General features: G+C 39.4%; 1 protein-coding gene across 1 annotated transcript in view; it reads left to right on the forward strand.

Moving 5' to 3' along the window:
- Window positions 1-23,024, forward strand: part of si:dkey-247m21.3 (5-hydroxytryptamine receptor 4) — a 57,346-nt gene that overhangs the window by 15,418 nt on the left and 18,904 nt on the right. Inside the window, exons 2-6 of the mRNA XM_005931869.3 lie at window positions 902-983; window positions 4,503-4,679; window positions 5,359-5,559; window positions 6,672-6,825; window positions 9,537-10,201. Of these exons, the coding sequence (XP_005931931.1) occupies window positions 961-983; window positions 4,503-4,679; window positions 5,359-5,559; window positions 6,672-6,825; window positions 9,537-10,201 (1,220 nt within the window). The 5' untranslated portion in view covers window positions 902-960. The remainder of the gene's footprint in view (window positions 1-901; window positions 984-4,502; window positions 4,680-5,358; window positions 5,560-6,671; window positions 6,826-9,536; window positions 10,202-23,024) is intronic.

A 23,024-nucleotide genomic window follows, 5' to 3' on the forward strand; every position in this document is an offset into this window, starting at 1 on the left:
ATCAAAGTGTTTAAAGTGAACAGACGTTTTTTTCCCAAAATGAATACTTTTATGGCTGTTTATGCACTCTTTTCTCTCGTCCATCTGTTATTTCTCTTCCAGTGCCAAGCATGATTGTATACAGTGCTCGGATAGGGATAGTGCGGCCCTCATGGTACACTGCAGATTTACTACTTATTTGCACTACTACTGCTACAGAACTTTGGGTTGCATTAAGTGCGCTATATAAGGAAAAGGAGTAAGAACCATACATATGCAAAACACGAGAAAATGGCAAAGTCACTATCTAATAGCAAGTGAAGAGCAATTTCTGACTCAGATGTTCAAAAAACATCCAAGATTCATGCTCGATAACTCTAAACCTTGATAATTCTTTGACTTTTAAAGTGGTCTCACTAGGATTGCTTTCTTCATTGGCATAATTAAGAGCAGCAAACGTAAACAGCATTTCTTTCAACGGGAGAAACAAAGGTTTTGATCTTTACCAGTCCCGGCAGTCCATCAGTAGATGGAATCCGACTTTTGACATTCATGAAAAGGAAGTAAGAAAGGAGAATTTCCCCTTGTGGTACTCACTCATGTATGATATTATTATTTCATTACCAAGATAAACTAACATGCTGATTTAATCTGGCAGCAACAGCTGCTGCCTGCCCGCTGCAGACTGTTTGCCCTATAAATATCGCACGTTTTCAAGCTGTGATCTAATTACTTATTTGAGGTACAAGTACCACATTTTTGGCTCCTTAATGGGTGCCACAAGATGGACAAACAAGAATGTGAAATCCAGTCAGTTCAGATTCAAGAAGGTCAACTACTATTTTCAGAAAAATGCAGACTTACTTTAGGAGCCAGTAACATTACATCATGGTTGTGTGTGTGTGTGTGTGTGTTTCAACAGGGCTGTAGCATGGGGTGATGAGGACTCTCCTTTGCTAATCTCAATGCAGATGACTAGTGATGGCCACAGCATCACCTCAACAGTAAGTCATAACAATCATAAGCCAAGTATGTTAAGTCCCTGCTAACTTTAGCATGAATTTCACAGTTTGGGGCTTTTTGTGGTTTATTTCAATTGTTCTTTTTCCAGGATAGAATTACTGAATAGCATGCAACTTTAATTACTTTAAAGAACATGAATTGAATGCACAAGTTTGAATATGTTTTGGATTTTTCTCTAATCCGAAGAGGATCAAAAGTATACACAGAGGTTCAAATATATACATACACCTCCACTAATATTTAGTTAAATGTTCCTTAGCAAGCTGCACCGCAACTAGATGCTTCAATATCCACTGGTCAGATGATTGAGCATTATTTCTGGCAGAATTAATAGAGTTCATTTAAATTGTTTTTTATGGCATGGACCTGAGTTTTTAGCACTAATTTTCAGTAGGGTTGAGGTTAGGGCTTTGGGAAAGCTGTTCCAGAAGCTTAATGTTAGCCTCCTTTATGTATTCCCAAGCCAGTGTTGTTGTGGTGAAGTCTAGAGTTTGAAGGTAGTCTTTCCTTTTCATTACTGCATCCACTTTGTGTACCAGTACAACTGGTAGTAAAACATCTCCAGAGCATGATGCTACCACCACCATGCTTGATAGTTGGCACAGTGTTTTTACCTTTACGTCTCCAAACCTGTGGCCAAAAAGCTCAGTTGTTTTCTAGTCTGACCATAAAGCTTTTCCCAAGAATGCATTTCGAACTTGAAGGTGTTCATTTTGGAGCAGGGGCTTCTTTCTTGGTTGGCACTCTGTCAGTCCATTAGTGAAGTAATACCTGTGTTGATCCTGAACATCCTAACCAATTTCCTTTCATTTGAGGGGGGCAGTTTGGGTCTTCTTCCAGACCATGTTTAAAGATGGCTCCAAGAGACCTTCCTAACTTGTGTAAACCTACAATTCTTCTTCTTAGATCTTCACTGACTTTTCCATTGTCAAACAAACGCTTTTTCTGCTGCCAAAAAGAAACTACCAGTTGTTGCACTAATGAGCAGTGTTGGGACTAACGCGTTATTAAGTAACGCGTTACAGTAACTACGCTATTATCGTGGTAACGAGCACGGTAACTAGTTATTATGCCAAAATCAGGAACGCGTTACTCGTTACTGGGATTTAGATAGGGTCGTTACTCGTTACTTCGTGTGGTGGCTATCGCGGAGCTTCCACAGATTCAATAACATTAGCAAGTGGTGGAGGCCAGCAGGTGGATGAAGGAAAAGGGAGGCAAGAGGAGAGACCCGAAGCGGCCGCTGGTCCGAGAGTGTCAGGTGAACTGAACTTCAGGTAAGAAGTTATGACCTGCAGTCTCTCTGGGTCAGATATGAACCAAGTTTAGGTGGAGTTTATTTTCGTTATGCTGACTTTTTCGTACTGCGTGCTAGCTAGCATGACGGAGTTTCTATACAGCTGGGTGGTGCTATGTTACTGATGTTGAACTTTATTTTGTTCATAAGGTTAATTATTAGAGTTGCCAACCGTCCGTAAAAAACGGAATCGTCTCGTATTCAGAGAAAATATTACGCGTTTCTTATTGAGGTGAAAAGGAACAGTTTGTCCCGGACTTCAGCTACAATGAAAAAGACACAAAGCTGGAGTTATTCTGTGTTTACGCTGCACAGCTGCCTCTTCTTCTCTCATCCTCTCCCCCTCCCTCTCCTGTTTCTACTTCAATCATGAAACTGATCAATGATCAGCTGATCGGCTTTTCTCTCTTGTTTATTTATCGCCCACTTTGCGCCAGAAAGAGGAAACCAGCGGATGTCGCGGTAAACAACAGCAGCACGTTTAAGCTTGATCAGCTGTTGTTAGAATTTATTTAATATTAATTTCTAGTATCAGCTGATGTTTGCTGGAGCCACAGCTGTAAAGCTGCTGGTCATGATATCGGTTTGGTTATGTGGTGAGAGGGAAACATGAAGATGAAACCAGGAGATGTCCTTACTGAATCATCAGAGCTGTGATGGAGAAACAGGTTTACCTTTTAGGTGACATGAATGAGTTGAAGGGAAGTTATGAACTGTTTCTGAGAGACAAATAACACCAGGATCCTTTTTTATAGTAGCTGACAGCTGGTAACTGTGCAGGGGCGGGTCTAGCAAAGTGTTGCCAGGGGCGGCATGTAGGGCATTAAAGGGAAAGGGGGCACAAGAGAAATACTTTCTTTATTCTCATTTAAAATGTCTCACTTTTAAAAAATAATTATCTGAATCTTACAACAAACGATTGATAGATTGATCATATATACCATCAGAACAGTGTACATCACTGTCACAACAGTGTTTATTTTCATTCAAAGGCTTTATGATTTTTCCTATAATGGTGGGCCGGTCTCTAGTCAAAATGCCCGGGAGATTTTTTTGTCCCAGTCCAGCCCTGTATGCAGCTCATCTGCAGTCTGGTGTTCCTACATCTTCCTATTCAGAAGGCAGAATTTCCGAGTTCTGAGTACAATCGAAAGCACCACGACTGCAGTTTTTGTGTTGGATGTAAAAAGCAGGCTAGGATAGAATCAGGCGTGGGATTTCTCTCGTGGAAATGTGCACATTATTTTTTCCTTTCTATTGGTAGGTGGCACAGTGCACTTGTGGCAAGTAAGCAAGCTAGAAGACTGGCAAAGTTATGGAAGCAACACATTAACAAGAGAATTCTGAGTAAAACCAAAGTTACTTTCCCTAGTAACTAGTTACTTTGAAAGTAACGAGTAACTTGAAGTAACTGAGTTACTTTTGATAGAAGTAACTAGTAATGTAACTAAGATACTAATTTAAAGTAACTTACCCAACACTGCTAATGAGAAGTATTTAATAGGCCTTGGCTTTGTGAAGTTAAAAAACAATGTAGGAACTTCACTCATTACAACATCACTTATTAAAAGATTTAATTGCGAGTATGTATAATTTTGACCCTGTGTGGATTCAAGAAAGTACTAAATAAATTCAAATTTGTTGAAGTCATTAAAGATGTATGCTGTACCATCTTTACGCACTGGAAAAAAAACAGTGCCTCTGTGATTAATACAATTTGATTCTGGTTCTGATTATCTGAATTGTCATGACAACCATGAGTGATTATAACCTTCTGATCACACTTACAGGTGTCAGCCCAACTATAATTACACAGTGTGCTAAATGAAAGCACCCCACAGCCATTTGATTGATTTTTTTTTTAATTTTCTGAGGGAACATGCACAAAAAGAAACATTTATCACATTTGGGGAAAAAATGTCTCGTCCCAGCTTAAGCTGTTAGCTGATTTTCATCTGCATTGTCTTGGTAGCTACATATAATATCAGTTGACCCATAAAATTCAGATACATGTCAGAGAGACAACATACAAGTAACATAATATAAAATAATCAAATTTGCATGCAAAGATAAACTAAAATAAATCTATCCATACCCATTGTAAAACTTACATCATGCATATCCCATTCAATAACCAGACTATAGCATATGCAACTAATAACTGATTTATTGGTCGGTTACTTGTTTTATTTTTCTCTTGCAGTTTGTTGGATGATATAAAAAACTCTGAAGAACAACAGCCAGGCCAACAGGAGCAGCAGGAATTCTTGAGCTCCCTGGAGACCATCGCTCTCTCTATCTTTCTCTCGCTCATCATTATCATGACAGTTTTTGGCAACCTGTTGGTCATGGTGGCGCTCTGCAAGGACCGACACTTGCGGTGAGCACTGTCGTCTTTCTCAGCAGCAGCTGTGTTTTTTGTGACTTCAGCAGAGAAGAAGGTTTAAATCTTCTGTCTGCAAATGCTCCCTAAAATCTTTTTTGAGAACGTCCAGAAAAGCCAAAATAAAAATCAAGTAATCTTAAAAATAAATACAATAAACCTGACATAATGTAGCAAAGTTTTTTTGAGTGAGATAATGACTTTCAGAATTTCTTTTTCCGTCTTTTAAAATTAAACCAGCATTTGAAGATCTGTTTTTTCTCAAACTACATGGTTCTCATTTTGGCAGTAATATTTAAACAAACCCATCAAATGTCAGAGCACTCAAATTTCATTCAGCCTGTCATGACAAACCCCGTCAGGTAGACAGAAAGATGGGCATTAATTTGTTTTGACATTTGGTAACTTCCCCAAAAATACATTTTTTGGATCTGTGCCTCAAAAGTTTTGAGACCTTATTAAAGACCTTTATTTAAGATAGACTTTACTGCAGGAATGGAAGTTAATACTATTTATTTATAAAACTATACTCAAAAACATGCCTGTCTTTCATATTTTTACAGAGTTGCGCCGACTAAGCCGCTTCCCTTTTTAAAGACAGAACATTTAGAGTAAATCAAACTTTTTCTGGATCTTTTTTTTCTCCAACTTCTATATGGTTGTCTTCTTCTCCCAGAAAGAAAAAGACAAACTACTTTATTGTCTCGCTGGCGTTTGCTGACTTGCTGGTTGCTCTGGTTGTGATGCCCTTTGCTGCCATCGAACTGACCACTGGCCAGTGGCGCTATGGAGAGATTTTCTGCCTGGTGCGAACATCTCTGGACGTCCTGTTGACCACAGCATCCATCCTGCACCTCTGCTGCATTGCACTGGATAGGTTTGTGTTTGTGTAAAAAAGGCATATATTGATGGCACAATGTGTTTCCCCACTGAAAACATTTTTTTAAAAATAGGGTTTGGTTTAATGTTGAAGACAGTCAGTTACTTACGTTGCACACCTAACAAATGATCCGTCTGTATTTTTCTACCACTTATTTGGGTCGTAGGGGCTGCTCTCTAAGCAGGTACCCCAGACTTTCCTCTCTTCATCCAGAGCCTCCCGCTCTTTGAGAAGAATACAAAAAATTATCAAACTGGCAGAGACCTAATCTTTCGTGTGTGTCCAGGAGCGGAGCAGGTCGGCCCTCGGGTTGTCCTCTTGGTAGGACATGCCCATGCAGTGCTGTTTGTAGATTTCAAACAGAGAATAATCATTTCTACTATTCTCACAATCCTCTTCAGCTTATGGCTATCCTCAGACCTGCTGTTTGCAAACCAAGAAGTGATCCAGTATGTAATAATGTTTTTGATGGCCCATCTGTATGAGACTGTCAGTGCTGAAGTGAGGAGGTCCGCTGTCTTCCTTCTGCAGAGGAGGGAGAGAAGCTGCTGTGCCTTCTTGATGACAGCTGTGGTGTTGTCGCTGGAGGTCAGCCCTCCAAAACTCAATGCCCTTTACCCTCTTTACCGCAAATTCGCTGACTGTCAGTGGTGGGAGATAACTGAAGGTAGCCCTCCTAAAATCTATGAGATCTCAGCAAAGGCTTCTGATGTCCCTTAGAGAGTCACAAACAAAAATACGACTTTGACAGGCAAACCTAGCTGTTGCCTTATATTGCCTTTACTGGTGTAAGCAGATCCTGCAGCAAGCATTGGTCATGCCACCATGTTGAACCTAGTATTTCTGTCAGAAAAAGTGAACAGAATCAGCTATGAAGAGCAGCCAAACAGTTTAATATCACAAAAAGTCAGTAAGGTTTCCTACAAAAGTAGGAAAAAGTCTGATTTATTTCACAGCAATGGCTGCACTACCGTCATACAGGGATCAAATAAGCCAGAATAGAGTATGGGCCCAATACCCCATACCTCTGAAGCACAACCTCCCATTCATTTTTAAATCTGTATGTTAGTGTAAAGTATGTGTGTGCCAGTGTCTGTGTCTTATTTCAGGTATTATGCCATCTGCTGCCAGCCATTGGTGTATCGACACAAGATGACCCCGATGAGAGTGGCAGTCATGCTCAGTGGCTGTTGGCTCATTCCCACATTTATCTCATTTCTACCCATCATGCAAAGCTGGAACGCCATCGGGATCGAGGATATTGTAAGTCCTCATTAGCTCAGATCAGAAACCATCACTAATGAGATCAAAACAAGTGGCTACATAGTTCTAATGCTTACATTTCTTTACTACGACCCTTGAATCAAACCACACAGACAGTATGTTTAAACAAAGTATCACAAAGAAAAGTTCATACCGCTCTCAAATGCCTAAAGAGAGGTATGTTCTTTCTTTGAGGGCAAAAGCGGCATTAACCTCTCCAGTCTAATATTCTTTGTTTCTAATAACATTTTCAATCCCTGAAACAATGGCACAGTAAAAGAATGATCACAAAACAATTCCAGTCCCTGTGGAAGCTTTCTCGCTGCGAGCAAAGACAGCACTTCAACAAGCATTTTCTTCTGGTTTAGGTATGTTCTGGCATGAGCTTGTTTCAGAGCTGCCTTGAAATGAGCAGCAGGACTCCCAGAGGCAGGCAGGGACAGATGAATTTATTCATCCAGACTTAATGAAAAGCTCTTTTCGCTTATCTTTCTGTCTGGCAGCGTACAAAGCCAGTGTTACTTTTTTAATGGCTGTCTCGATGGCTAGAAGTCATACACGGTATACAAAATTGCATAGGATTATTTTAAATGCTGTCTGTGTGTGTGCCGATGTGTTTTTCATTACGCTTCTGTTCTGTTTCAGAGGGATTGTTTGAAACTGAAATTTCTTCTCACTAAGCACAAGCTAAACCAAACAGTATTTGTCTGGTTGGTTTTAAAGGTGTCTGCTCAGGGATAGTGATCTGAAACTGATCTCTGTCTTGAAATGCTCAATTTGGGAGATACCGTCTGCAGCAAAGTTTTCTGTCAGTAGAATAAAATCTAATTAAATTGAGCTGGCCAAGTTGATTTCAGATAGAAATTTACCTTAGGGACTGGTTATCACCGTGGTCTATGCCATAAGCTACACGGAGCTTATACCTCAAGCACTTCTATGGAATATTAAACAACTCCCGAGCAGAGACAAACCAGATAACTGGGCAATGTGGCAGAAAGCTGGAAGTACTTATATTATTAATTTATTTGACATCAACTAGTAGAAATCTGTAAATTATTACAGTTCTAGAGGTTTGTCCAAATGAGTAGTGCTCTGTTTAAACGGTTGGGCCGTCCTTTCAACTATTCCACAGGTAGTCCACTCAAACAGCTACTAAAAAAATTACAATCAGGCAAAGGAAGCACTTCCAAAATTTAGAATTAATTCCAGGATTCACATATCTCAGGTATGCGACCCTTTGCTCGAAGCTAAGAGGCAATGGATAGAGGATCTCTCAGTGCATATATCTGCCGATGGTCTGCATAATATTGAGGCATTGTACAAAGAAATGTATAATAAATGTATACGGCTGAAAATAAAACACAGTTGGCAACAGACAGCAAAACAATTACACAGATGAAAGTTACCTTTTGTGGACTTTTGCTGTAAGTGTGAGGCTCCTGTTCTGCATGTACTTGGACTTGTTGCAATCACAAGGCTGGAGGAATAATATCAAAAAGGCTAATTTTTTAAAGTATTAAAATAAAAATTTCACATCTCCGCAAAGTCAAGATTCAACTTCAAGACTCTGACATCTCATCCTTTGAAAAAAGCTAGATTATTCTGGCTCTTATCGCGACTAAGTGACACTGTGGGAGTAAGCACCCACCTCCATATGGAGAATGGACAACAACAGCGGCACAGTTGGCTGTCTGTGACACGGTTACTTACAGTTTATTCAGTAGGCTTTGTGAATACATGTTTACCATGTGGCTGTTGTCAGCTTAAAGAACTTTTTGGTTACCTAGTAAATGTAACACAAAGATGAACGTCACATTCAATAATTAGGGAGGAAATCGATGTGATGGACTTCCTTTCTTTACTTTCTTTTGATAATTATGTAAGTGTGAAGCTTTGATTAAACCTAAATCTTTTTCCAATTAACACCCAGTTGCTCAAAAAGTATACAAACCTTATTGTGTGTAGTTTCATTTACAGGTAGGAACGATTATTGTTTTCATTTTTCACCAAACTATCAAATCAGAAACGTGTGACAAGAGGCTCGTGCTTCTTCCATCATTACTGAAATCTCCCCTCAGCTGAGTTTCTGCTAACTCTTGGATGTAGACAGTAGAAAGAATAATTATTCCTACATTAAACAGCTCACAACTGCAATTGTAGCAAGGTTGTCTTTTTTGGATAGAGACATTGCTATTTAGCTTTTCAAATGCATTATTTTGGCACTTTAAACACTAAAAGTCCATTAAGAGTGCATTTTCAATTCAAGATGAGTCACACATTACTTTTTGTTCTGCTTTGACGATAGTTTGGTTTTATTCTAGTGTCCCAGGGTGCAGCATTACCTTACTGCACCCAAATGCTACATAGAGGGATGAGATAAAATTAATCTTTCAGCTCAAGGCAATTCTCCGCCTGCACATTTTTAATTTACTTTGACCTACTCATGGTTTATATAGAGGACAAAGATATGGGCAACTGGCCAGACAAAGGATATTCCAAAGTACTTTATTATTACAATATGTAGCATTTACCTCTTTCTTTAGCCCGCCTTAACTAAAAGGCAGGAAGCAGAGGGAAACAGCTGGCCTAAGTCTTTCCATAGTCCCAGGTTTTTTTTTTAATGTTTTTGTTTTTTGTTAAGTTAAACTAATCCCCTCCTGGGAGCCCCATATTTCACTTGTTTTTCCTTCCTGTGTCTTCTCTCTTTGCAGATTGAAGAGCGGCGAGCCTTGGCGGGAGGCTCGAACGACACAAGTTGTGTGTTTCTAGTTAACCGGCCGTACGCCCTGATCTGCTCTGCAGTGGCCTTCTACGTGCCGCTGGGCCTCATGGTCCTAGCCTACCAGCGTATCTATGTTACTGCCATGACCCACGTGCGGCAGATAGAGACACTTCAACGTGCCGGCTCTGCTCCGGTCACCGGCACAATTCCAGTCATTACCGTGAGGACATCCACTTCCTCAGATCCTTTGGAGCATTACCGCCTTAGGACACCAACAGGTTCCTCCTCCTCAGAGCAGGCTCCTGTAGGTCACAGCCGCATGCGCATTGAGACCAAGGCAGCAAAGACGCTGGCGGTTATAATGGGTTGTTTCTGCCTGTGCTGGGCTCCATTCTTTATCACCAACATAGTGGACCCTTTCATCCACTACTCGGTACCCTGGCAGCTGTGGACAGCCTGGTTGTGGCTTGGGTACATTAACTCAGGGCTAAACCCTTTCCTGTACGCCTTCCTAAACCGGGCTTTTCGGAGGGCGTTTCTGGTCATTCTCTGCTGCGGGGATGAGCGGTACGCACGGCAGGGGAGCTGCTCCTATGGACCAACCCACAGAGCATGCTCAGCTGCATCAGTCAATGGGACATCCATGGCACTGAGGTAAACACACAGGCAGGCACAAGTCACATTTGTACCAGTCTATCTATAACCAGTGGCCTAAGACATATTTGATCATGTAAGACTGATGGCAGACGTCCTTTAATGTTAATGTGAAGGGAAGTAATTTCAGTGAGTGAAGGGGTGTAAGTGGATCTGAGTGAGAGAGTGTATGTTTTTTTTGCTCAGCGATCAAGGCTTTGATTGTCCACAATAAACAAGAACCTGTTTCAGGTTAACATTAAGGTCACATTTGTCATTTTTCAGGGCAATAACTTGTGGATTGTAATAAATACCTAAGCCGGATGCGCTACTGCGTCACTGATGTTCTGTTTTTGTCCTCACTGATTCAAAAAGAAATGAAGGCCTTGGGCAAGAATGAACTTTAATTTGTCATTTCCCGCGAAAAGACCTACACCTAAACCTTTCTGTGTCATCTGACTGAAAGATTGTTTGTTTTCCTTAGTCTTTGCCTGAAAAAAACTGAGACGAGGACGACACACTGGACTTTTATTAGTTCATTACTCCATCTATTTGACACACCAAAAAGATAATTTTTAATGTTTTTAATTAACTAGCAGCTGTTAAGAAGAAGAAGAAGAAGAAGAAGAAGAAGAAGAAGAAGACCAGCAGATTAAAGATGTTCATCATCTTGAAAAGTGGAAAACTGGAATTGTCCCTTTGTTGACCTCCTCGGAGTGATCAGTTGCAATTAAGAAACACAGTTATGGTCCTACATGACACAGAAGAGACACTCACATCAGTCCCTGATGAATGTCAGGGACATTTTGAACATTTTGGACGATTACCTCAGTGCCCTTCACAAGAGAAATTTATTGCCACTAAGTCTCATTTGGAGTGTTATACTCGTGCACCTGGACGAAGATAATCCTGTGGCCTATTGTGAGCTGCCAAACTTTATTTTGTTGCATTATGTTGAGCCACATAACTCCTGCAGTTTTATGAAGGTAAAACAGAACTGCATCGCAAATCTGTAGAAGAGGGGGAACATAGTGAGTGTAGTTTGACATTGCTTCATGGAGCTGTGGAGGGAGAGAGGGAGTGCCAGCCAAGGACTTTAATCTGAGCAGTAAGAAGAAAAGTGGAGAAATCGCACTAATTGTGATAGAAAAGGGTTGTAGCTGCAGACATGTAACTGTGGGGAAGATTTTCATGGTCCGAATATTGCTAGCTGGCAAGGTATTACTCACTGAGGGAAATGGACATTTCTGTTGCTGTTTGAATCCAGTTTTATTCATCACACTGTTTGGACTCCTGCATCAGCTGACACAGAGATCATCCAAAGGACTGTGGCTGAATGAGCATGGACAAAAATGGATCTTGGTCACCCTTTGCACCACTTGCTGGACAAGCAGCTGAAGGCTTTCTCTAACATCTGTTTCAGCTTTACCACCACAAGGATAAAACACAATTCCACATACCACAATCCATGTATCCACTGTGGATTTAAGCTCCTGAGTAAATCACATTTACATTTTGATTTATTGAGTGATTGTTTTGCACTGTGATATTTATTTAATCACAGTTCTTTTTCACATTTTGAGTACTGTAGCATTTCCCAACTTTGGGGATAAATAAGGTATTTCTTATTGGATCATATATCATTTTATCACATACTGTGTGCAGCTAGTTGCTATCCTAGGCTCACATTTGTGATAAAATGAATTGAATAATCATCCCTTCTTTTAATCCCTTGTTTTCTGATCATGAGATGTGTCAGATGCTTTTCATGGAACCGTTGGGAAATTTTGAAAGAGAACATTCAGACTTTGACCCACACTTGCACTTGTGCTGTATTTCTGCAGAAACTTCTTTAACGTTTAATCATGCCGTTTAATGCAGCACGTGCACAGCAGCAGCTGGGGAGAATGATGAGGAGATAAACTTGTATGGACAGCAATAACAGAATGTAGCAACAGCGATATGAAGATCAGCCATTGTGTTTTTTCTCTTGGTAGTCACTGAAATAGAATTTACCACTAAAAGTTTTTTATTTGTAGTTTTTATTCATCATAAAGTGTAGTAAATAGAAAAAACTAGAGTCAAATCAATATTTACTGTGACTCACCTGCTGGTGTTAGTAAATTACAAGTTGTCCTTAATGTCTCCATCACAATAGCCTAAAAGTAGGATGACAACCACTCATTGATTTTTTTTTTTCTTTTAATGATCACAATTAGTTTCAGTGATCGGTTTTGAGCCCAAAGAAATTGCAGTCTGACTGCAGTCACTCTCAGACAGATTGACGAAGGCTTGCGAATAATTGGCTTCCAATTTATGCAAAGCCTTTTGTCAATCTTTTTGCTGTCCTGCAAAAGGACATCACTATTTTTGGAGGAATTTCTATTTCAAATCTATGATTTGACCCGGCTATACTCTGAATATATTCTGGCTATACTGTGAATATATTAGTTCATGTAAATTTCTATAGAAGGCCAAATCTTTGCAGGTTGAATTTAATTACCAACTTCAGCTAATTCAGTGGTAAAATGAGAGCAGGTAGACTCCATTTCTGTCACTGTCTTGATGCGCTAAAGTTGCTTTGACTATAGCATTTTGCACTTGGACAGTTCTTAAGATACTTGGCAGGCAGGTTACTTCAAGCATCTTGGAGAATTTCTCTCACTGTCTTCTTCATGTAATCTGAGACGGAGTCAGGCAATAGAGGCTCCCAGGGGACCAAACCATCTTCCTGTTGCTGGAGAATTTGTCTGGGTTTTGTTTAGGCAAACTAGCACCAATCTAACATGGTGAACTTTGTAAGTATTAAATTATAGAAAAGTGGAGCAAAAAGCACCCTTCAAAGAGCAGCTAAAATGCCCAAATCTGGCTAAATCTTGGTTCTTAGTGGTTAAATAGCACGGACTGTGGACAGTTTCATATTTGTCTTTTTTACAGATTGGATCTTCAATGTAATTATAATATATAATAACACTAAAAGTCCAGAAGGCTTTTCACACCAGGACATCTGTTGATGTTATGGTGATGATTTAGTTGACGGCTGTGTTTGTGCTCTCAGCTTCCGCGAGCTGGGAGAAAGATGGAGGAGACCTGCTTGTGTCTGCACTGTTTAACTCTAATACAAGTACTACACTGCTGAAGAGAAACAGTGAGAGTGTGTGTGCACTCATGCACACGTGTGACAAATGAATTCATACAAAATACATGCAAGCACAGGCAGTCACACCTTCTGAACGTGTCGAGAAACCTTCTGCGTGTGCATCATCTGTGCGTGTCTGTTATATGAAATAAGAAAAATGAAACACGCTTTCCTGATATCTCAGCTTATGGCATACTAGTTTTAGCTGTCACGTGTTTCCATGGATTTCTGCACGTCGGTGTGTAGGAAACAGAAAGGCAAACAGTGTTAACTCCAATCTGATGTCCTGTCTTAAATCTGTCTCCGATGGAAAACAGACTCGGACAATCAGATTAAGGCCGGCAGGATACTAGAAGCTGAAATTACTGGAGAAATCCTGTCGAATCTCATTTTTATTTCAGTGAGATGACGGCCTTTAAGGAAACTGTTTTTCAAAGTTACATTTAAGTGTCCTCTGCCTTTTTAAAATGTCTTTGTCCATGTGTGATGGCACATATGGAAAATGTTGGCAGAGTAGTAGGATATGAATCCAATGGAAAGCAGAATTGCTTTACAACAGATTCTAACATTGGTATTTCTTTGCTTTGGCCTGCTTTTAATGACATGCTTTATATTTTAAACACTTTAAACTGTTTGTTGTTGTGAATTGGTGCCATAAAAATCAAACTGACTTGAATTGAATTGGTGTTATTTAGAATACAGTCCATTCTTTTCTTACTTTGCCTAATTACTTTCTCCACCAGTCATTTTTTTAAATGTGCCACCGTCTTTTGTTTTTCTAAAATTGAAAACAAAAAAACAACAAAAAAAACATCCTAACAATTAATATTTCGTGCATATTTTTTGGTCATTTGGATTTTCCCTTACCCAGTATTTTTGTCCATCAGTAATGCTTTAAATACTTCTGTAGAAAGAATAAAGTTACGTTGAAACCAAGCACACCATTGTTTTGCTTGTGACATTACGAATAAGTTTGATGTGTCACATGGCCCTCTTCCTATTAAAAAAACAAAAGTTGTATCCAAGATGGCCGACTTCTAATTGGCAACCATGGTCACCACCCATCTTGAGGAGTTTGCCCCCTCACATATACTAATGTGCCACAAACAGGACTTTAATATCACCAACCATTCCCATTTTATTACGGTGTATCCATATAAATGACCCACCCTGTGGAGACAAAAGCATCTGGAGATTTGAAACAGGTTAAAAATGTTGAGTTGCTCCTTGTCTTGTGTCCTTGCGCCAGTATGGTGTTTACAGCATTTTATAAAGTATGTCTTTCTATAGACACACAATATGGACACGAGTATTGGGCCACAGTCCCATTACCACGGCTCCTTGCCATGCAGTTGGGAATGAATGGGTTGTTCTAAAAACTGTGCACTAGGAGAATCGTGGCATGGGTTTCCTTGGATGAGCTGTTCCTGCTTTTATTTCCACAATTTTGCTTATATAGTATAATTTAAGTGTTGTTTTATCTTATATTCATTCGGCCGGCACATCAGTTGTCACAGCCAGATGACAGTTAACTTGAGCTAGCATAGCACGAGTGGATGCAGCTAAGCAGTCTGTTTTCAAGGACAGATTAACTGTCAGAACAGAAATTATTATTATTAATAATAAGTAATAGTTTTACTAGAAGTACGTATTTGAAATATATATATATATATATATATATTGCATAGATATATTTGATTATTCAGTGTTTGTAGTTAAATTGTTATGGTAAGCAATTTTTTTTAGCATATCACATACTAGCTTCTTCTTATTATTATTATTCTTTCAACTTCAGGGGCCACCACAATGGGTCATGTGCCTCCATTTCACTGCATCCCTAGCATCCTGTCACACCAACCCTCTGCATGTCCTCTCTTCCCTCCATATTCAACATCTCTTGGTCCAATATATCCCTCCTGTGCACATGACTGAACCATCTCAGCCTTACTACTACTCAGCCTGAGCTGTCCGTCATCTGTCCCTCTGATGTACTCAGATCTAATCTTTCCCATCCTGGTGACTCTCTTGTAAAACCTTAACATCTTCAGCTTTGTTAGGCCAAACAGGTGACGGTACTGTCTTGCTCCCCCCAACACTCACCTCAACTGCACGCTCTTCTTCGTGTAGTCTCTGTTACTTTGGATGGTGACCCAGGGAATTAAAACTCATATACCTTCACTGTCTCCACTCTTTGATTGTTACCCTTTCCACCCGTCTCAGTCTAATTCACACATATGTATTCTGTCTTGTTTCCATTGATTTTCATTCTTCTTTTTTCCACCTCCACCTCTCCAGGCTCTCTTCCACTTGATCCTTACTCTCACTGAAGATCACAATGTCATCTTCAAACATCATGGTCCACAGTGACTCCTACCTGACCTCACCTGTCAACTAGCAAAAACCAGCTCAGAGCTAATCCCTGATGTAATCCCACCCCTACCTTGAACCCAAATGTCACTCCTATCGCACATCTCGCTACTGTCCTGCACCACCATCACATACGTCTCTGTCGTACTTCCTCAAACAGTACCACAGTTCCTCTCTTGTCACCCTACTATATGCTTTCTCAGAATAAAGCCATACTGCAGCTTCCTAATCATCACCTTTCTTCTTAACCTATGTTTGTGATATTATTATTTACCCCTTCTGTAAAACTACAGTATTGAACTAGCCAGGAGTTGAACCTAAAATATTTTGATCTGTAATCAGACGTGTTTTCCATTGCCCCACTAGCCCTGTGGGTCATGTCACACTATGGGGTTCTCGTCACTGGTGATCTTTGATATTTTTTTCTATTCTGACCCATTGATACATGAAACACAGTGGACACGGGTAAATGGTCAAGTTTGTTTTGCTACAGTTGTAGGATAATGATACGTTTTCCAAGTTGAATCTCACCTCTCCTCTGCTCTTCTGTCATTCGCTCAGCTCTATCATCTTTACCTCCCTCAGAGCAGCTGTCATCAGTACTTAAAACAGTGTGGGCTGGATGTGTGAGCTTGAGTTAAAAAAGTAAAAAAAAAATAAAAGAAACAGAGTTAAACAAGAGTGAAAGGTGCAAGATGATGATGATGCATAGTGTGGTGAAGCCGCAGTCCAAGCTGCACATTATCCTCGGACATTTTACTGGAAGAAAAGAAGAAGAGAAAGTGTACATACTGAAGTACTGTGTAGTTTGATATTTTGGGGAAGCCAGATTCTTGTTCCCTTAAGTGTTGAATGTCTGGTATGAGAAATAACCAACAACTCAGAATATCATACCATTCCCGTAACACATAATCAGTTTGAGTGTGATGTAGCGATGATGTACTGTTGAATTCTGTTAATTCCGCTAAGTAGCGGATACTGTTATCAGCTGTGTGATTGTTATTGAGACTGAGCAGGATGATCTGCTGTAGCAGAGCACTTCTGTTTAGCCACTGAAAAACAGTAGAATTTGAAATCTCTCCGGAATGGAAGACATCTGGGACGAAAGATAGATCACTCTTTGGGTCAAAGCCACGCTGGCATGCTCTGCTGATATATGACTCTCTTATGTTGAGATAAGATGAAACTTTCAGCTCCATATTGGAAAATGAAGTCTATTCCCAAGGATTTAGAAGACAAATAAGGAACGAGTGCAAAATGCAACACACAAATTCTACGATAATGACACCTGGAAGGTATTGAAAACAATTGTTAGGAATATTAAGGGGGAATTCCAGATTTTTTTTTACTTTTTTTTTTTTACATTCACAAGATGTATTTTGTAGTCAAGAGAAGTACCTCTCAGCCTATCAAAACACATGTATATCTTCCCCTGTGGGGCTTGTGTCAGATCACCCACAGTGATTACTTCTTTTAGATGCTATCATTATTAGCTCTGGCGAGTCTTAAAGACAGAAAGAAAAATGTAAAAAATAAAAGAAGCTGTGTTGGAAACTGGCACTTGTAGTGTTTGGAAGCACTCTCAAGCAGGGAAAGTCTAGCAAAGGGTTTTTTATTAATCCCTAAGAGCAAAGAACTAGACACTAGTGAGCAACTGTCTAGCAACCACTGGTTGCTAGTGCCATAAACTGGCTCAAAGTGGGTGACAAAGATGGAGGTGTACTAAAAGAAATGATGAGACAGAGAAGTTTATCTGGGCCTGCTTGTGTAGTTTGGAAGACTATCTATAATTGCAGGTCAGGACTTCTTTGAGGCAGTGAGAGGGTCTCGTCACACTAGGGAACAGTGAGTAATCCCCAGCTGATTGCAACAGGTTGCTAGCAGTCACTCTGGAATCAATCTCTAAAGCTCCAGTCACACAAGCCTAGACCCCCTGGCGACCACTATCGCTAGGGAAAAATCTGTGTTCCCCAACCGGTTGGCAAGTGTTTGCAAGAAGTTGGTAACTGTTGCCAGTTGAAACTTGTTGTGGAGAGATATGGTAAGAACAGGATTAAAGCATACCTGTCTTCAGGGATGTATTCAACTTTTGCACTCCATCCTGTCTGAAGAACTGTGAAATATTATTATTATTACTATACCCAGTAACATCAGGTGTATCGAATATGCATACATGAGTTTTTAAACCTGCATATAGGTTTAAAATATTATTAGTTAAAACTTTGAGGCTGAAACTTTGAGGCTTTTTCTGGTTTTAAACATTCTTTGAAAAGATGATGTAATCACATCATCATTTCAAGAGAAAATGTGCCCTCCATCGCTGCAGACAATCAGACATTTCAAAACATAAGTGTTACATATTATACATTGAACTCATTTTGAATGATCCCAACTTAAGTAACAGGGTTTGTTAAACATCTTCCCATCTTGTAGGCAAGTTGTGATTTCACCGTCTAGGACTGCATAAGATTTGGTATTTTCATGGATGAACTTTTGTCAGTCTCTCACGGTTTTCTTTCATGTCATTAGAAGACTATAAAGCATGTTAAAATGTATTAAAGTCAAAGCATGATCACGAAAGTGTAAGAAACTTGTGGTTGTCAGTGTAATCCCCAGCTCCTCCTGCTTTGATATAAAACTTTCTCCAGGTGTGTCACTGTGAGGATGAGAAGAAGGTCAGTGGTGAAAGTGAGCGTGTTATGACTAACCACAGACAGTTTAGACAGGCGAGGCAGGACAGTATAAACACTCCAGTCTGTGATTTATTATGAGACTAGTATGATTTATTATTGTTTGATTGAAACGTCAGATCCTCCAGCAGCTCCTCTCTGTGTCTCACTGCTCTCGCTCTGGGTTCCTTACTCAGATTTCTATCTTTTCCTTTGTTCCTTCGTCTTGTTAAACATAACAATGTAAAAATGTTGGACTGTGTTGCGATTATCACCTCTTTTTTCTAATCTCCAGCCGCAGCCTACTACTTCCTATTCTATTTTGTTATCCTTGACTTCTGCATTTATCTAAACGGATCGTTTCCCTTAAATTGAGAGTGAAGGAGGGAAAAGTACGAGAAAGACAAATTACATGCAGTGCACTATTTGTGCCGTTTGTTATGATACATGTAATTGAAAAGCAAGACACTGGGTGAGTAAAACACAAACTGACTGCATGAAAAATAATTAAACAGTAACTAAAAGAACAAAACTACTAACATCTCTTGGTTTTATTGCTTCATTCGTTCTCTTTGGGTGAGGTATATCAGTCGCTTGGGCCAGACTTTCTGAACCTCACTGGAGACTCTTAAAGACACTCATAAAGCCCTTAGAGCCAATTTCCATCTCTGTCTCTGCGCTTCTGTGCTGTAATTGTGACAAGTCGGACAGTAAAATTGACCCACACTGGCTAATCAGGTCTTTGAAATCTCATTTAATCAGCCTATTTTCTGAGAGGGACAAAAGATGTGGGTTGTTTTTTATTTGCTTTCTTTAAATACAATTTAGGACTTTTTGAAACCTTTCGCTGCCTTCGGCTCATCATATTTAGTCAGCATCCTAAACAAGAGCTGAACAAGTTTTTAAATATCTATACAGCAGGTCATGTAGCATTATCCTTTAGGCGGCTATACTTAGATTCTTGACACTTAGCAGTGTTCTGGTAAATAAAGAATAAGAGTTCAAATATTTCAATTAATATCTTTATGTTTAAATAAGTTAAAATTTTGTATTAAAGTAAATAGTTATGGTGAGGATGACTGTAGACACTCACTGTTATACCTCTCGCTTCACCTCCTCTGTAAACACTGACATATATTTCACTAGAAATTCAAATTTGCATTCATCGCTCCATAAGACCTGTTGCCACTGATTTTCAGACCGGTTCTTGTGTAAGTCAGCATAGCTCAGCCTTTTCTTCCGGCTTCCCTTCGTTAAGGTTGACTTATGACATGAGATGGATCAACTGATGGCCCTGATGAATTCCTGCTTCAGATCTTTTACTGGATTTTTTCCTATTTCTTCTGGACATGACTTTCAGATGCTGTTCATCTGCAATAGATAGATTATTAGGATCACTTCTTTTGTCCTTCTCTTGTCCAGTTTCCTCAAATGTTTAAGGACACACTGCTCAGTATGCTGAGAAGTTTTTGGCAAATAGCACTTTGGGAATTTGTTGGTGCAAAAGTAATATTTTATTCTTCTCAAACTTTGTTATTGTTGGAATTTTTCCATAAATTCAACTCAGGAAATCAGAACAGAATGTGTTTTTGCAACAGGCACTTAAAAAAATTACAATCTGGCTTAGTTAATCTGTTTGAATAAAAGCCAACTTTGGAGTTTTGCTATCAAAAAGAAGGGTGTAACCAATGTAAGAAATACTGGTTCAAAATCCCTCCTGATCAGAAACAGGAAATGCTTGTTCAAAGTCAGTCCTGTCAGCAGAGCTCTGGCCACTTTTTATATTAAATCCAAGAGTTTCACCAGCATGGTGTGTTTAATTGAGTTTTACAGTGATTTCTTTTCAGTAATGACAGAAAGTATGCTATTAGCTTAAGTGAATAGTCTGTAACAAAAACAATGCTAAAAACAGATGTAGCAAAATATTCAGATACTTCTTTCCTCTCTGAATGCTCAGTTTTATACATTACATTTGTGTGTCTGTGTTGCTTGGCAGAAGTCCTCAACTACTTATTTTAGCTTCAGGTGAATCACATACTTTACATTTCTCAGTCTGCCCAAAAGAGTGAAGAATAACGGACTCATGTCCGATACAAATGATGGGAAAGTTTAAATCTGACATAAACTCAAGCCACGAATATGTGCACCGCACAAAGCTTAAATTAACTTTGGGGTTGAGATTGAGATGTTCAAGGATTTGTGTGCTCATTTCATGTTTCCATTGCTCTGCTTGTGTGTTTTTATTCCAGACTGACTGCAGAGCAATAAAGATGTCATTCAGCTCTCTTGAGTTAAATTGTTTTTGAGGAAACTAGTTGTTCTGATGTCAAGTAGGACTTCAGAGGCCTCTCCCTGCATGCCTGACAATAAATATGACTTTACTGCCCCTTGTTGCATGAGGGACTATAAACTGATTCCTGTGTCACTTTCTGTTTTATGTAAGTGTGTGTAGACAAGATCTGACATTTTATTTATGTGTTTTATAGGTTGTAAAATGTACAGCAAGCTAAATACAGATATTGTTCTGAGAAAGACTGATACAATGAAAGCACAACAAAACTCTGGATTTAAACATGCAGCAAAAACTATAATTCCAAAAATATAATAAAGTGCTTCAGTATGAAAAAAACAAAAGAGACAAACGTGACCAGTGTTTTTATTACTTTTTTATTTTTGACTTGTGTGGTAACATTTTTTTTGTTGAAGTTTAGCCAAGAGGTCAGTGATCTTTAATTTGTATCATTTAGACAAGAGGCCAAGAGATCCAAAGAGATATGGATGTAAGTGAAGGAGGTCATGATTAGGCTGAAAAATCTGAAGGTAGCGAAAACCTTAACCTCATCAACGATCTGGTAGATTCTTAAAAAGAAGTGTTACCCTGATCAGCTCAGCGACACCAAAAGGTCTGAAAGATCACATAAGACATCAAAAGTTCATGATTCCAGAATTATTTCCAAAGTCAAGAAAACAGCTTCCACAACATCTAACCAAGTTGAGAACACTCTTATAAGGTCTGCATCTCACTGTAATCCAGAGTTGCCTTCATAGGTCTAACTACAGACGGTTTACATGCAACAAGGTGGAAACCACGGGCTGTTTTCCAGAGCAGAAGTACAACCCATCCCTTCCATTCACTTTCGCCTGTCCAATTTAGGATCTATGGATCAGCTGCTAGCTACACCATGGACAGCTCAATGGTTTGTTAATACTTTGATGGATTTCTGTTGCTGGAAAACAAAGGCCACATTTGGGAAGCTATAAATAAAAATAACTGTAATTCCTAAAAAGTTAATGCAATACTGTTGTTAAATCCTTTGATTTAAATGAAGGTTGATATGCAGCACACAGTTTACTTATTCCCCCAGTTAGCTATTAAATGTCTAAAACCACTGTATATAATCATAATCTCAGCGAGAACTTTGATTTTTGTTTTGGTTAAAGCTTGTTAATATTTTGAATGAGACTGTCAGGCTGATATTGAACTAAAAATAAGATGACACAGTTCTGCAGGCTGTAGACAGACTGCAGCAGAGGCTAAACAAGGTCACTTCCCAATCTGATTAGCACTACTTCCTTCAGTACCTCAGTATCAGCACATGCTCACTATGTAATTGATTTTCAGTTCTTCTTTTGTTGTCGTTGTTGTTTTTTTGCTTTGTTTATTCAGACAAGCCTTACTGTGTATTTTTAGAAAAGCCTGGTTCTCAGCGAGTCACACATATCCACACAGCTCGGTTTAGCCTCAAGGCTTTGCTGTTTCCCTGCTAAGCTGCTCCATGAGCTTTGCATTGAGCCCAGATTTTTGTGTCTTGGCATAAGCTCTCCAACAAATCACACATTTTAAATGTTGTATTAAACTAAAAGAGACAGAATTTGAGAGAAAAAACAATTAATTTTAACTGACCTGTTAGTCATCAAACTGATTTAACGCCTGGTGGATGACAGAATTAAGTCTGACTTGCAGAAACCTGGAGATTTGTGGCATGAAACCTATCTGTAAAGAGTCTGATGGACTGAAGAGAGGAAAGAGCTCTGAGAGCTACCATCATCCCTCAGTTCTGATGTTTTTCTGCTGCTGCTTTTGAGTTGGACTTTTCACTTTAATTATTACATTTTGCCAGAAGATGGATGGTGGGGTTTTTTTGTCTTGGAAGCTACGTCCATCTTTTATTTAAAGTGCATGATGCACTCAGGCAGCTGTAGCCAGGAACTATCTGCTTCAACTCCACCAGTTAAAGTCACTGAGCTGAACTTCTTGATCCCTGTGTGTTCCAGCTTTAGCCAAAAGATTCTATCTGTGAGACTCGTTTTAAATATTCCACTTACCATGACCCATCAGCATGGCCGTGAGTTCGATCGACAGAAAGATAGTCGCCTGTTCTTTTGTCTGAGGTGAACAATTTCCATAGTTTTCAAGTCCTCACAGCTTCTTCCAACATTTCTGGTGATGCCAAATAAAACTCAGTGTAGATCGCTCCTTTTATTTTAACCAGTTTTTATTAAATAATAACAACTTTCTCTCTTGGCCACAGATAGATGTACTGTAGCAAATCTCTTAGGTAGAAAAACGTTATTAGCAGAATTGATCCTCAAAAACACACACACACACACACACACACACACACACACACACACACACACACACACACACACACACACACACACACAC

This window comes from Haplochromis burtoni, unplaced genomic scaffold (assembly GCF_018398535.1).
Source record: "Haplochromis burtoni strain Fernald_Lab_line unplaced genomic scaffold, NCSU_Asbu1 Contig_151, whole genome shotgun sequence".
Classification (NCBI taxonomy): Eukaryota; Metazoa; Chordata; class Actinopteri; order Cichliformes; family Cichlidae; genus Haplochromis; species Haplochromis burtoni.